General features: G+C 56.3%; 1 protein-coding gene across 2 annotated transcripts in view; it reads left to right on the top strand.

Annotated features, from left to right (window-relative positions):
* The window catches only part of COL26A1 (collagen type XXVI alpha 1 chain), a 142655-nt gene that overhangs the window by 115229 nt on the left and 12034 nt on the right, over positions 1-15392 (top strand). For both annotated transcript variants that reach the window (XM_034988565.1, XM_034988564.1), the window contains exons 4-5: positions 9460-9521; positions 14036-14192. In XM_034988565.1, the coding sequence (XP_034844456.1) occupies positions 9460-9521; positions 14036-14192 (219 nt within the window). The remainder of the gene's footprint in view (positions 1-9459; positions 9522-14035; positions 14193-15392) is intronic.

Consider the following 15392-nt stretch of genomic DNA (forward strand, 5'->3'; position numbering starts at 1 on the left):
CCTCCAGCCCCGACCCCCATCTCCCTCATGGCAAATTAGATCCCTACCTGTTATAGGAGCTTAAGTCAGGGATCTCTATGGGGTCTGTTTGGGCAGGTTGTAGTGCGAGGCCCGGCAGAATCTTGTAAAGGTGAGGAAGTGGGGCCTGAGAGCAGACACTCCAACCCCCTCCCAGCTCAACCCCGTACTCACTGCGTGCCCACTTCCTCCTCTGTAGGTGGGAGGGACAACAGGGTCCCTCATGGACGGACACAAAGATTTCAAGAGTCACCACATGCAGCGCCTGAGTGAGGTGGGGGTGTGCTGAGCCCCAGCTGTCTCAGGTCAGGCTTTCAGTGACTAAGAGCAAAGAGCGTGTGCTTCCGGGTCAGTTTCTGGCTGGGAGACTTTTCAGCAAATTTGCCTATCATTGTGCCTCAGTTTTCCCAACTGCAAAATGGGGATAGCAATCTAGTGCCTGCCTCAGGGTTGGTTAGAGGCTTACATGGAAAGAATGGGTGTAGGGGGCTTAGCCCAGGGCCAGACCCAGAGCAAGTACTCGGCAAACATTGTTTTACCAGCAGTAGTCAGGGCTCAGGTGTTTCCTCCTTGGGAAACCCTCTTGATCTCCTCCGGCTGGGGTTGGCCCTGCCTTTCCTAGGAGAACACAGATGGGCAGCACCCGTCAGCATGGTTGCTTACGTGTCCAGAGACCTTTGAGGGTGAAGCCACTTGTCCCTGGGTCCCTGTCCCAGAGAAGACCTTGGTGTGTCTGTAGAAAGAATCAAGTATTAAATAGGGTTGACAGATAAAGTATTGTGTTTTTATTTGCTAAATCTGACAGACTATCTCTAAGGCAGCTGGAGCTGAGTCATGGAACACACCCAAGAGTCCAGAAGATTCTCCCCTGGTTGATGAGTCTGTTTAGGACCTGTTTATAGGTTGGACCTTGAATCAGTCAGAGTTCTCCAGAGAAATAGAACCAGAAGGACGTGTGTGTGTTTATGTATCTATATAGCTATATACATATATCTCTTCCGATCTATCATCTACCTATCATCTGAATTAAGGAATTGGCTTATATAATTGTTTGAAATCTGGGGCTGGCAGGTTTGAAATCTTTAGGGCGGGCCGACAGGCTGGAAACTCAGACAGGATTCGCTGCTGCTGTCCTGAGGCAGAATTCCTTCTTCTGTGGGAAACCTGTCTTTTCCTCTGAGGGCCTTCAACTGATTGGATGAGGCCCACCCACATCATCCAAGGTAACTTCCTTTACTTAAAGTCAACTGACTGTAGATGTTACCCAATACTGCTACCTCACAGCAACATTTTGACCAGTGTTTGGCCAAACAAAAGCACCAGACCTAGCCAGGCTGACACATAAAATACACCATTCCAGGCCTCTGGCCGCCCTTCAGCCAATGAGTCTCAAGGCTGCTAAGGGGCCATGGTGTGGGAGGTGGGGGGGGGGGTCTGGTTGTACCCCAGACCAGATATGTGAGCTTCAGGACCATTCCCCCACAAACTGTGTAGCATGTGTTCAAGGCAAACTCTTCGAGGCCCATGGTAATTCTCAGGGGTGGTCAGGGAGAGATTATCTTGCCCATTTTACTGAGGAAGAACAGGTACCAATGTCCAATGACTTTGCAAAGGTGTTGGCTTAAAAGTGGAGCCAAACCTCTAGATTTTTCACCTTGAGGACACATGCAAATGTCTTCTCCTACTGTGCAAACCCACCGCCCCTCCGCAATGAACTTCGGATGGGCCTCGGGGCCTGTGGTAGGTGGTTGGGTCCTGGACTGAGGGAAGAGCCCTGGGGCCAAGTGAGACTCATCTGCCATGAGGCCGTGATCTTACCCAACTCCCTTTCCCTCTCTGGGCCTTGGTCTCCCTGCCTGTAAATGATTTTCAAGGTCTGCCTCTGCTCCGTTCAGAAGACTAAGAACTACAGGGGTGCCTGGGTGGCTCAGCTGGTTGAGCGTCTGGCTCTTGATTTTGGCTCAGGTCATGATCTCAGCGTCCTGGGATCGAGCCCCCGTGTCCGGCTCTACGCCCAGCGGGGAGTCTGCTTGTCCGTATCCCTCTGCCTCTCCCCCCACTTGCCTGTGTGTGTGCTCTCTGTCTCTAAAATAAATAAATAAATCTTAAAAAAAGGAAGAAGACTTAATGCTGCAAACAAATGACCCTCAAGGTCTACCTGTTTCACTTATTTCATGGGCATTTATTAAAAGCCTACTATGTGCTTGCTAACATGTGGGACCAGAGCTGGTGGGGGCAGCAGAACCAGGGGCCACCACCCCCACAAGAGCAGGGAGCTTCCCTCAGCATGGTAGTGGCCCCAGCGGGAGAGGTTGCCAAGCTAGGGGCTCAGAGCTGGCGAAGGTGGAAAAGCCAGGGACCCAGGTGCTGGTTAGTCTCTGGGAGCCACTGTTAGAAGCTGGCTCTGCCTCTCAGGGCCTGGGGTGGGACAGACACTACACTCCTGGCTCTGTTCTCTTACCCCACACAGCAGCCCTAATGATGTAGGGCTGGTTGGCCTCACGGGTAGATCAGGAAACTGAGCCCAAACAGGAGAACATCAACGGGAAATTTTACACAAATGAGGGCAAAACTCACCCATAATTCTAGCACTGCAACTCTTTTTATTTTTCCAGGTTTTGTTTCCTTTTTTTTTAAAAAAGATTTTATTTATTTATTTGACAGAGAGAGACACAGTGAGAGAGGGAACACAAGCAGAGGGAGTGGGAGAGGGAGAAGCAGGCTTCCCGCTGAGCAGGGAGCCCGATGTGGGGCTCGATTCCAGGACCCTGGGATCATGACCCGAGCTGAAGGCAGATGCTCAACCGACTGAGCCACCCAGGTGCCCCTGGGATTTGTATCTTGACTATCCATCTTTTATATGATTATAAGCAGAAAACAGATGCAATGTTGTATATTTTTCACATAGCATCCTGAGCTTGTTTCATTTTCTTACCCAGTTAAACATTTTTAATTATAGTATGTATATTAAGTATGTCTATTGATTTAAAAAGGCAGAGAGTCCTTCAAGGCTTATAATTAAAAAGAGCCATCTCCTGCACCCCCTCTGTACCCCCAGTTTTTATTCCTTACAGTCAAGCTTTTTGGGGGAGGAGGTCTCACCTCCACAGGGCTCACTACCCTTTATACATTGCTATTTCTCTTATTTTTTAATCTTAGAGATTGTCTGCTGACTTCCTCCTGTGGGAGGTTCTGGTGCTTTTTTCGTCTCTGACCCATCCTCCAAGTCCTTTCCTCTTCCCCTCTTCCCAAGTAATTGTACCACACTTTGGGTTAGATTAGTAGACAATGACTAGAGTTTTATAACAAAGCAAATAATATTCACAGCTGATTTCAGGTAATATACCAAGGTGCATCTCCTTGCTGTAGACTTTTTATTTTCCTGGAGTTAATGATTCATTTTTGTTTGTTTGCTTAGTTTTCTAGGCCATGCCATAGATGTAGTATCACTTGGCATGTCACTAACTCACCCCACATTTTCCAAAAGAAGTTTAATTCTCCCTCACACTCACACACATCAGGGGCTCTTTCCTTTCTAGAGCCCTCTGTCTCCTGGTCTAATGTGGTTGGGTTGTGCTGCACGCTGTCATCAGGTGACATGTCTTTATTTCCCTTCTCAGGATGTCGCTTTGTTGTTGAACTTCTTGCTTTTGGGTATCCCTGTTTTGTGTCTTCTTTTCTCCAGCTTACTCCTTTGTTTTGGTGGAGTACATCTTTCAATACCTTTCAGAGAAGAGGTATGTGGTGTGTCAATGTTTTGAAACCATGTGTGACTACAGATGCTTCATTTTACCCTCAAACCTAGAGGGATCGTTGAGCTGGGTATAGAATCTCAGCCAGACACCCTCTTCCCTCAAAAGAATACCGCTATCTCCCAGCTTCCACTTTTACTGTTCAGTAGTCCACTGCCATACTGATTCTGGACATTTCTTGGAGGCCTCATTTTATCTTGGAAGCTTTTAGGGTTTTCTCTCTGGGATTCTGAACTTTTGTGACAATGTGCTTTTTGGTGTGAGTTTTGTTTTGTTTTGTTTTCCATCTGGCATTTTGCATGTTCTTTCAGTTTGAAAGTTCATATCTGCCAGTTTTAGGTGAACTTTTGGGATCATTTCTTTACTTCTTTCCATTTTCTCTGGTCTCTTTCTCTGGAACCTCCAGTTAGTTAGTTGTTAGACCTGGATTGATCCCCTAATTTTCTTTCTTTCTTTTTTTTTTTTTTAAGATTTTATTTATTTATTTGAGAGACAGAGAATGAGAAAGAGAGAGAGCACATGAGAGGTGGGAGGGTCAGAGGGAGAAGCAGACTCCCTGCTGAGCAGGGAGCCCCATGCGGGACTCGATCCTGAGACTCCAGGATTATGACCTGAGCTGAAGGCAGTTGCTTAACCAACTGAGCCACCCAGGCGCCCCGATCCCCTAATTTTCTTATCTCTTCTCTCCAGCTGTCAGAGCCCCCTTTTTGCAGTTTTCTAGAAAATTTCCATATCTTCTAATCCTTTTACTGAATATTTTACATTGGCTATTTTTCTTCCATTTCTACAAACGCATTTTTGTGATTTGAAGGTTCTTTGTAAATAACCTCCTGTTGTTTCAGGATGCGGTATCTTCTCATATCTCTCTAAGGATATTACGGTTTGGCTTTGCTTTTTTGAAGTCTTTTTCTGTCCACTCATCGTCTGTTTTCTGAGCTTACTTTTTTCCTGTTTGTTGTTTCAGTCTTTGTCTTTTGCATTAGAGGCTCTAATAGACACTGGGAGCTGAACCCCACGGGCGGGCAGACCCATCTTCTCATAGGTTTCCGTGCAGGAGTTAGCACTGGTCCCAAAGTCACTGTACATCCAGGTCTTCTCTCTTTGGCTGGAGGGGCTGTGACCTAGCCAGATGGGCGTGGTCTGACCGGAGGGGTGTGGCCTGGCTGGAGGGGGCGTGGCCTGGCTGGCCGGTATGGTGTGAGTGAGAAGGCAAAAGACATCTAGGCCTACTCAGGACAAGCACTTTTCCCCCCTGACAACAGTTTCCAGCAGAGAGTGAGATGACCAAGGTCTCACCAGTAGAGGAAGGTCCTACATGGCCTTCAAGGCCCCAGTGGGGAGGAGGGAGGCATCAAAAGAATGTGTGGCCCAAGACTAAACTCAGGTGGAGCAGGGCTGACCCCATGTGTAGTAAGATAGAAAGGTACCAGTCTTATCTGTGCTAGGCCCAGCCCAGCTCTTGTCACACTGGGGAAACTGAGGCCACTTAGGACCTCCTCGTTCCTGTGGTCTCCTGTGAACACACCTGGCCAGCCCCGCCCCCTGCCCCCCAACATCTGACCCCACTGACCTCCCTGGAGCTCTCCTAACAGGGCTTAGGAGTTTGGGCTGGAGTCAAAGGTCTCCAGGGGGATTTTAGGGATCTCTTCAGCTTGGCCTCCTGGTGACATCCAGCCTCCACATGCTCCCTGCTTGTGGACCCATCTCTGAGACCTCTCACAGAGGGGGCTGGGTGTCTGGGGGCAGGGCCACCTGTGTGCCCTCGCTCCCCTCTGTCAGGATCTTGTGGTCCCAGCCTTACAGTGGTCTCACTTGGCCTCTTGAATTCCCTCAGTTGGCAAGGCTCCCCTTCGGGCCCAGGCCTGGGGAGTCGCCTCACTCGGGAGCTGGGTCCTGAATTCTGGGTGCAGAACCATCAGTGGTAGCTGTGCTGGCTGAGGGCAGATGGCCGGTGGATTAGCAGGTGCACCATCTGGCAGTGGGTGGACAGAGCCCAGCGGTGAGAGCCAGAGGGCGAGGGCACAGGGATCAGGATCCTGAGGCCCTTGGAGCTGATCCAATATAGTCCCCTTTTACAGATGAGAAAACTGAGGGGCAGAGAGGTCAGATGAGGCCCTCTCCAGCCTCACAGTGAGTTAGTGGCCTTATAGTTCTCTTTCTACTAATAGCACCAAGCAGTGAGTCCTTCTCTCTCTCTCTCTCTCTCTCTCTCTCTCACCCCCCCACCCCCCCAGGCACTGGTTTGCCTGGCACATCCACACTTCGATACACACATATTGGCAAAGAGTTCCAGGCACAATTTCCTGCATCCTAGACACCAGGAACGTGCTGTGGCCCTGGGCACTCGTGGGCCTGTGTGTGCTACGAGGGGGCTGGGATTGTGGGAACCCTCCGAATCTCGGGAAGTGAGAGTCTTCATCTTAGCAAGGGGGAACCGCTTGGGCCGCTCAGCACGCCAGTCAGCACGCTCGGTGCCATTTCTCTGTCCCCACCACTCCCATGAATCGTTAGAAAAATTTAAACAAACATAATATAATTGCTTGTCGATGACAGAATGCCAGGGGAACCGTACAACCCGGCTGGTCTCAGCGCCTGCCCAGGCAGGTGGCACGGGGAGGCCGGGCTGGCAGCCTCACCCCTGCCCGCTGGCTGCACCTTCCTGGCCTCTCTGTGGCTGTGGAACCGGAACCCCTCCCCGCCCCGCCGTGCCCGCCGGCCAAGAGGCGTGCCCAGTGCCAGAGTAAACTGGGCCCAGGCCCAGCACACTTTCCAGAAATAGGTTCCTGCGAGAGCCCGAGGCTCACCCCTCCCTCCACAGAACTCCCCCTCCTGCAGAGAGTCCTGTCTGTGGCCTCAGACCCTGGAAATGCTCTGTTCACAGCCCCTAAATGCCTCAGGAATGTTCACTGGGTCAGAATGGGGCTCTAGTTCTCAGCTCACCCACATCCGTCCTGCCTCGTGCTCATCCTGCTGCCCCCAGGGTGGGGTGGTGCCCTCCTGGTCGCCGAGGGGGCCGGGGGCTCAGGCAGAAAAGTCCCTTCTCACAGTCCTCCAGGCCAGTCCTCCTCAAGAGGAGGGGAAGGTCCGTGGGCCTTCGCTCTGAGGACAGGCACCCTCATTCATAATGCCCTGCCACCCACCTCATCGGTATGAGCACAGGGTCGCCAAGGGGCTCCTGAGCATGGTTGGGGAGGTGCGGGGGTGGAGGGAGGGGAGGGGGTGGGGTCGGGGGTAACGTAGGCGGTGGGGGGGATGAGTGGAGGGTACGTAGATAGATGGGGTTGGGGTAGTGGGCAGATGAGTGGGACCCCATTTGTTTTGATCTCTGTCTTTCCATTAAAGACTTCTTTTAAGGCTCAGGAATCCTGAGCTGTCTGTTTTTAAGAGGGATGTGTCTATGGTTTGGCCTTGTTGACTGAGGGCCTTGGGAGACCCCACCGTTTCTCTCAGCACCTGTGGGCCTTTCCCCTCAGGCGTGTCCCTGTCCCCAGAGAGGACCCCTCACCTCTCCTGCCTGGTGCTGTCCCGGCCTCAGGGGAGCCTGGAGGCTCTGATGTCCTCTTTCCAGGTGGGCCCAGGCCCCTGGCTGCGTTATTGGCCTCATCCGCTGAGAATTCTCCTCTGCCCTTCTCTTTGCTTTGTGGATTTTTATCCCTTTTTCCTTCTCCACCACCCTTTCCTGGGAGAAAGGAAGAAGAAACATGTGGGTTCAGCAACCCCCCCCACACATTTAAGCAGAAAACCCGCCCCCTCTCTCTCCCTGGTCCTTTGTGAAGTCTTTCCCCTTCCCCGTCACGAAACTGTATACATTCTTCTAGTTGTTTGGAAGCTTCAGTGTTTATACCTCAGTCTCTAATCTGTTTTATGTTTCGGGGTTATGGACAAGGTTTTATTGAGGGGGAAAAAGGGTTCTGTTCTTAAAAAATGCTTATAAACCACTGACTGGGCCCAGCCCAGGGGAGCCGGGGAGGGAGGTGAGGGTGAGCGGGACCTCTGCCAGCGCACATCTTGTAAACCCAACTAGGGCTGGTGAGCAGATGACCCCAGCTCAGCCCCCCTTGCCCTGAGGCCGGGCACCCCCGGGGAGGACACAGCCTAAACCCTGGTCCTAAGACTCCTGGCCGTCCCCCATGTGTCTCACAGAGCAATCACCACTGTAACCCAGGGACGTTAATGAGGGGATTTGCTTTCCGAGACAAAGTTGGGGGACCTCTCTGAGGACAGGGGAGGCCGATGTGGGGGCAGGTATGGACACCGTTGGTGAGCTTCAGGCCTCAACACGGCCACAGGGCCTCTGATGGTCAGCTCCAGCACACCAGGTGGGACCTACTGAGCTACCCTCATACCTCAGTGTGTCTGTATGGTCCAGAATGAGGTCCCTGGAAGGTCAGTCAGGCTGTGAACTGAGTGAGAGATTTCGGCATCCCTTGAATTCTGGAGCAATAAAAGCTCTTGAGAACAGCTTTGAACCATCTATTTCCTCTTTAAACAGCTCCAGTCCCTGGGGCAGACAGACATAAATAGATAATTATAGCCCAGGGAGATGTGGGCCTGGGGGGTTAACCGTTACCAGTCTCTTAATTGGCCTTCCGGCTGCCCGTCCCTCCCACACCCACCCACCATCCACACTGCTGCCCAAGTGAGCTTTTATTTTTTATTTATTTTTTTAAAGATTTTATTTATTTATTTGACAGAGAGAGACACAGCGAGAGAGGAAACACAAGCAGGGGGAGTGGGAAAGGGAGAAGCAGGCTCCCCGCAGAGCAGGGAGCCCGATGCGGGACTCGATCCCAGGACCCTGGGATCATGACCTGAGCTGAAGGCAGTCGCTTAACCAACTGAGCCACCCAGGCGCCCCCAAGTGAGCTTTTAAAAATGCAAATCTTACCTTGACTTTCAGTCCCTCCAGCAGCTGCCCACTGGCCTCAGGACGCTGCCCAGAGCTCCTCCCGCCAGGCCTCCAGTGTTAGGCCCCAGCCCACCACTCCAGTCTGGGATGTGGGGCGCCCTTGGGCATGGGGGCATGCGGGGGGGTCCCTGGGTCTGCTCTGATTCGGCCAGCCTGCTGCCAGACCCTTCTCCACTCTTGCTTGTCTCCAGACCTCAGCGCTCTTTCTTCACCGGGCCATCATTGTGCCTCCCTCAGGCCTCCCCTTAGATGCCCCTGCCTCCAGGATGTCCTCCCTGATCACCACCTCCCCCACCCCAAACCGGCATTGCAGTTCCCCCATGATGCTCTTTTGCACATTCTGTTCTTCCAGCCCTAGCGTAGCCCTTACCGGCCTGTACCTATTTGCCCATCTCCCTCCCCAGACTGAGTTCTCAAAGGCAGGGAGCCCATCCCCTTTACCACCTATTTATCAGTTATTGGATTTTTTTGAGCCCCTACTTTGTGGGCAAATAAAATAGACAAAGACCCCACCCTCATGGCACTCAGGCTGACCAGGCATCTGGGGTGCTGGCTCGGACACTTCGCTGAATAAGCGGGCAGTACAATGTGCTGTGGGTGCTCCAAGGTCAGGTGGGCTGCCTGGAGGAGGGGGCACTGAGGATAAGGCCCTGAAGGCTGGGTAAGAGTTTTCCAGGCAGACTGATCAGAGAGCTTCCCGCCTGCCGGCCCAGAGGCTGTCCTGGCGGCTGGCTGCTCTCACCCCAGGGTCTACACTCCATGTTCACCCTTCTCTTTCAGAATGCATGAACTGTACCCGGCTCAGCGACATGAGTGAGCGGCTAACCACGCTGGAGACCAAGGTCAGATGGCCTGGGGGGCCCGGCCTAGGGAGTTGGCGGGTGTGTGTGAGGGTTATGCATCAGGTACCAGCCTAGCCTTAGGGAGCCCAGCAGGCCCGAGCAGCCTGGTCCCAGGGGTTGGGTGCTACTGGGGCCTCAGTGGCTCAGGGTGGCCTTCTCTGGGCTGAGCCAGCCTCCCGGGGTGGGGAAAGCAAGAAATCTGGAGGTCTCGGACAGCAGGCTGGTCTGGTTGTGGGTCTCAATGACCGGGGTGGGGGGGGCCTGGATGCCCAGAAGGTGACCCCTGGGTGGAAAGTGGAGGGAGCCCCTGTCCCCCCCAGGGCTCCTGCTCCCAACTCTGGCTCCTCCTGTCCCCACCCTGTCGGGCAGAGGGCGGGGCCCAGACAAGCCAATGGAGGAGGAACTACCTGGTTCCTGTTAGCTAGCCCCCCGGCCCCCCCGCCACCCCGCTGCATCAGAGGTCGGAGCGGGTCACCCCAGAGGCTGAAGGACTGAAGAAAGGACGAGTATGGAGGAGTAGCCTTAGGCAGCATGGGGCAAGGAGACAGGGAGTAAGTCAGGAAGGGAAGGCTGTGTGATCACATCCTTAGACCTGTTCCAAAGCAGGTGTGGTGACGGGCAGGTTATCCTCGTGGACACCGGGGAGTCTGTCCCCTCTGGCTCCTTGGAGAGACAGTGCAGAGCAGGCCAAGGGTCGAGGAAGCCAGCTGTCTCCACCATCCCTCCGTGGGAGACACTTCTGGGCTGTGTCTCCCGTCACCTCAGGGCCCTGCCTCACGTGTCTGCTGAAATTGCTCAGCCATGAGGGCACCTGCCCCGTGGGATGGGGACTGCAGGGGACTGTCCCTTGGAGTCAGACATAAGTGGGACCGAGCTCTCACCACAGCTGTGCAATGTGCCGGCAGGGGTGGAGGGCGGCTGGGGCCTCAGGCGACATGGTGGTGGGACCTGGCTTTGGGAACGGGAGTGCCAGACCGAGGAGAGGCTCTGTGTCATCATCTACTCGAGGCTGCCGTCCCCATCTTACAGGTGAAGGCACAGGTGTGTGGGAGAACCCTGTGCAGAGCACACGGCATGAGAAGCCCCAGGGGGCGAATGGCCTCCCTTGTCCCCGAGGCCTTCTGCAGGTGGGAGGGTCCCCCAGCAGCCCAGACCCCTGGGCATAGGCTGGGGGTGGGGGACCCCGTACCCTCCTTGGGGCGGGCATGGAAGCCTTCAGGGAAGAGATGCTGCCACCTGGGCCAAGCCGGGGCTGGGGAAGCCCTGGGAAGGTGGGGGGCCCTGGGGCACCCGAGATTTCAAACAAAAGGAGGGGTCCCCAAGCCAGCTGGCCTGAAGGACATTTTCCAGACCAGAGGCCCTGCGTGGTTTGGCAGAGTGTCAGCCGACAGCCGTCCTGGCCCCGGCCCAGTACCTCGGGGTGTTAAAAGTCAGGGCTCTGGGGGGCGGGGGCTGGCTCCCTGGCTCCGAGGTGAGGGTCGTGACCCCTCTCCAGACCCGGGGCGGGGGCGCAGCAGGAGGTGTTGGAGGAGCCCGTGATAGGCTTCCTGCCCAGCAATGGCTCTGCCCCGCCAGGTCCCTGTTCAGCCCTGGGCCTCAGTCTGCTGCCCTGTGAAATGGAGACGGAAGGAGTCATTTCGCTGCCCCTCACCGGGTTGTTTTGGGGTGGGTATACGGGGGTGAGCTTTGGGGCAGAGAAGGGAAGGTGGTCAGAGTCTGGGCTGTGCGGAGAGGTGGCTGCCACCCCCAGGTCAGGGGTGGGCTGATTCCTGCCTCAGCTCCTGTGCCTTCTCCAGGTCACCCACCAGTTGTGTCCCTGCCTGCGAACACGCCCATGTCCCCTGGGGAAACCGAGCCCCTGGGTGCTTCATCAGCCCAGGTCACAGGGCCCTCAGAGGCATCGGCCTGGAGAGGGAGGGGGACGGAAGCTGGCCTAGCTGCCAGGACAGCCTCTGCTGAGGCCAGGTGCCTGCCTGCCAGGGTCAGAGAGACCATGGAATGGGGTCAGTGGCTGTGGCCAGGCCAGTGAGAGCCAGGTGGGCGAACCCCAGATGGGGCGTCAGAAACCTGAGGGCTGGCATAAGAAAGCAGCAACCCAGAGGCCTGGAAACTGTGGCTTCTGCCCTCTGAGACAAGAAGGCTGCTTTGGTGTGCTGGGAGGGACGGGTTCAGCTCTAAGTTACAGACACCCAGCCAATGGCAGCTTATTCTTTCAGGACATTTATTGTTTGTTTGACAAGGAGTCCAGCGGTAGGTGGTCTTGGGGTTGGTTTGGTGGCTTAAGAACTCAGGCCCTTCACAGCCTTCCCCTCCACCTCCTTAGTGAGTTGGCTTTTGTCCTCCTGGTTAGTGCCTCATGGTTACAAAGTGGCTGCTGCAGCTCAAGGCATCACATCCTTATACCTGTTCAAAAGCAGGAAGTAGAGGTTATGGCAAAGCACCCTAACAGGCTCGTGTGTCTCATTGGCCAGCACTGGGCTATCTGCCCACCTCCTAGTCACAAGGGAGCTGGGAAAATAGGTACCTGGCCAATCATGAATCCTCCTCTGGGGCACACCCACAGGTACACAATAGGTGGTTCCTGAGCCAGGCAGCCATCAGGGTCTGCTCCATCTTCACTCCCTGCTGGTGCCTGAGTTCCGAAAGGACCCAGCCCTAGGAGCTGATCTGGGACTCCTGCCACCCTCTTCCTGGGACAGGGTCGGATGGCGGTAGGGGGATGGTGGGGTGGAAGGTCAGCAGGCAGAAGTTTCCTGACTTCCTCTCTCCCCTCCCCCTCAGTTTACACTCTGACTTCATGGACCCCGCAGCCGCATGGCGTGGGAGGGAGCCCGAGGGGGGTTCCCTGTGTGAGGGTCACAGAAGCCTTGAGTTAGCTGGTCTCTGGGGCAGGAGGATGGCCTCCCGGCCAATCAGCCAGGCTGCAGTGATGTCATCAGGACCACTGGCCTCCAAGGCTGGCCACAGTCTGGTTTTCTTGGGTCGAACCACCACGCCCACTGCTGCCCGCCCTGGTGAGGTCATGCCGGCAGGGGTGGGATCAGTTTCTCCGGGAGGTCGGCCGGCCGTGGCCAGGCCCGGCCTTGGACTTTGGCCGGGGCGGATGCGAACTTGGCCGTGACCGGGGCTCTGCCCAGGTCTGTGGGCTCTGTGGGCCTTGGAGTCTGCGTAGGAGGTGCCCCACAAAGAAGCGAGCCAAGGCCTTTTGCGGGGGGGGGGGGGGGGGGGGGCGGGGCCCGGGGGCCCCCCCCCCGCAGGCGGGGGCCCCGAGGGGGGGCGCGCGGGCGGTTGACACAAAGCGATGGTGCAGGGGCTGAGGGCACACACAGGAGGGGACACCCTTAGTCTGCAGGGTCAGACAGACTGCCAGTGGGGGGTGCGGGGGGAAGGGTCACTGGAGTCTCAGGATTGTCCCGGCTCGGCTCTGGAGTGAAGGGAAGGGCTTGGAGGGGGTGTGGCGTCAGGGCAGGAGGGGCCCTGGGGTATAGTTCAGGGTGGCTGGAGCAAGACTGCTGAGGCCCAGGAGAGCAGGGCAGGCCCAGAAGTGTCGGGAAGCTGGTGGTTTGGTGGGGCTCCTCAAGGTTCACTTTGCATGGAGTCCTCACCCCCTCCTGTGGGGGCGGCACCAGGAGGGGGAAGGGGGCAGGCAGGGGGGTTTGGGGAGGCAGCCGGGGCCTGGGGGAGGCCAAATGCACAGGCCTGGCCCTCCTGGACGTGGGGCAGGGGAGTCAGGGAATCTAGCAGATGCAGGCTTCTGGCTCCCAAGAACTGGAGGGAACCTGAGACGCCAGACTTCCTCCCCTTGGGGCAGATCAGGGTGCAAAGACTAGGGGCTCGCGGTGGGCAGAGCAGGAAGCCAGGCTCTGTTGGACTGGCCTGGGGACCCCTCTCCGTCTGGGTGGGCCTCCTGGGGGTCTCTGCCCCCGTCACCACAGCCTTGCTCAGATCCCTGGTGCACAGCGCCCCCTGCTGACCTCTTTGGGAACAGCAGGGACTGCCGGGGGCCTCTGAGGCCTGGCTTCCCACTCACCTGAATTAGGGAGACAGGGTCCCCGCCCAGGCCCTGGGGCTTCCCAGGCTTTGACACCCCCACCTCTCTCAAGTGGAGAGGACAGGGCAGCTTTCCACGCTGGCCCCGCGTGGCCACCTTTTGTTTTCCTAGAGCTCCTACTAAAAACCATGCCCCAAGCCAGGCCCTTTGGTATCTTTTCAGTCCCTCCTTTGGGAAGAGCCAGGGAAGGGGTGGGGGGTTGGTGGTGACCACAGGTCTCGCTTCATGGGATGGCCGTTCCAGAAGAAGAGTACACGGAGTCTGAAGCCCCAGGTCCGGGGGGGGGCTCTCCTGAAATGGGAACGAGGAGGAGGGCAGGGGTGGGGGGAACATGTCAGCAGGGGGAGCGGTGATCGCCCATACCTGGCTTTGGGCAGCTGCAGGTCTCATAGGGCATACATCCCTGTGCACGGGACTCTCTGGCCTGCCCGGGGTCCTGACCCTCTGCCCTTCTCCGGCCCAGGTTCTTCTGCTGGAAGCAGCAGGGCAGCCCGCAGGCCCGGGCAATGACCTGCCGGCCCCCCAGAGCACCCTACCGCCCTGGAACGAGGACTTCCTCCCTGATGCCATCCCGCTCGCCCACCCAGGGCCCCGAAGGAGAAGGCCCACGGGCTCAGCCGGTGAGTGAAGGCCTGCACCATAGGCCCTTGGGATCGAGTGCCCCCACATGGTATTTTGAAAAACTGAGCTAACGTTTCAAAACTGTAGGGTTTCGCATGAAAATCGGGATTTCTAGAAAGCTTCTCTTAGAAAAATAGAAGCTCTGACCTTTGGGGCTTCAGCCCCTCATGGAAACCATTTGCTGCCGCTGGGCCACAGCTGCCCCTGCAGACCCCACCCAGACCGTTATAGGGCCTCACCCTTCCGTGTCGTCCCACAGTTGGGTGCGTGTCCTCACGCCCTTCCCCACTGCCTCTTAGCATCTGCACTCAGACCCCCAGCCCAGCCGCAGCCTTCTGGCTCAATTTTACTGGGAGCTTTCTGCCTCCCACCACCTTCTGGGGGGTCCTTGCTGAACTTTCTGCTTGTGAGGTTAACTGCTGGGCTAGTTAATAAACATTTTCATATCACCCTCGGCTGCACAGATATCATTTCTAATCATTCCAGTAAGTTTGTAACGCTTGGGGTTCCAGAGGAGAAAACCAAGGCCCAGAGAAATGACCCCTGGGGTCAGCCCCTGATCCAGGGGCATATTGTCTCGATGATTCTTGGCCCCACTAGAGTCCTGTGCGGGTGACGCTCTCCCTCCCTCGCCTCTCTCGAAGTTGAGCCCCCAGCTTCTTAGCACCCCTGCCCAGGCTCCGCTCTGAGCTCACACCCCGTCTCCTCCTCACCTCGTCCGCCTGTGCCTGTCCAGTCAGGAGAGGAAGCAGAGCAGGGAGGGCAGAGGGCACGGCCCCCAGCAGTGGGAGCGTCCGGTGGCCAATCTTGGGAGGAGCAGACACTCTGGGATCTTCTGACGGGGCTGGAGGCTGTGGGAGGAGGGGTGAGCTCAGGTGTGGGGGGAGCATCTCATTCTGGGTCCCCAGGCCCACCTCCCAAGGTTTCACATCCAGGCAGCTGCCCCTGCCTGCCTTCTTCCAAATCCTTCTTCTGGAACTGGGGAGGAGGGGGACTTCCCTGCCGTCAGAAGACCCAGGCCCCAAACCCCCGGTGGGGGAGGCTGGGAGGGGCGCTGGGTCTCCTGGGCTGCTTTCTCCTCACCAGACAAAGTGCAGTTCCAAGAAATGGCCACCAGGTGGGGCACAACCCCTACAAATGGTGACACCGGGGTGTGCCCTGAAATCCCTGAGAGCAGGTGAGTTGGGCAACCGTGTGCT

Source organism: Mirounga leonina, unplaced genomic scaffold (assembly GCF_011800145.1).
Source record: "Mirounga leonina isolate KUSES-001 unplaced genomic scaffold, KU_Mleo_1.0 Mir_454, whole genome shotgun sequence".
Classification (NCBI taxonomy): Eukaryota; Metazoa; Chordata; class Mammalia; order Carnivora; family Phocidae; genus Mirounga; species Mirounga leonina.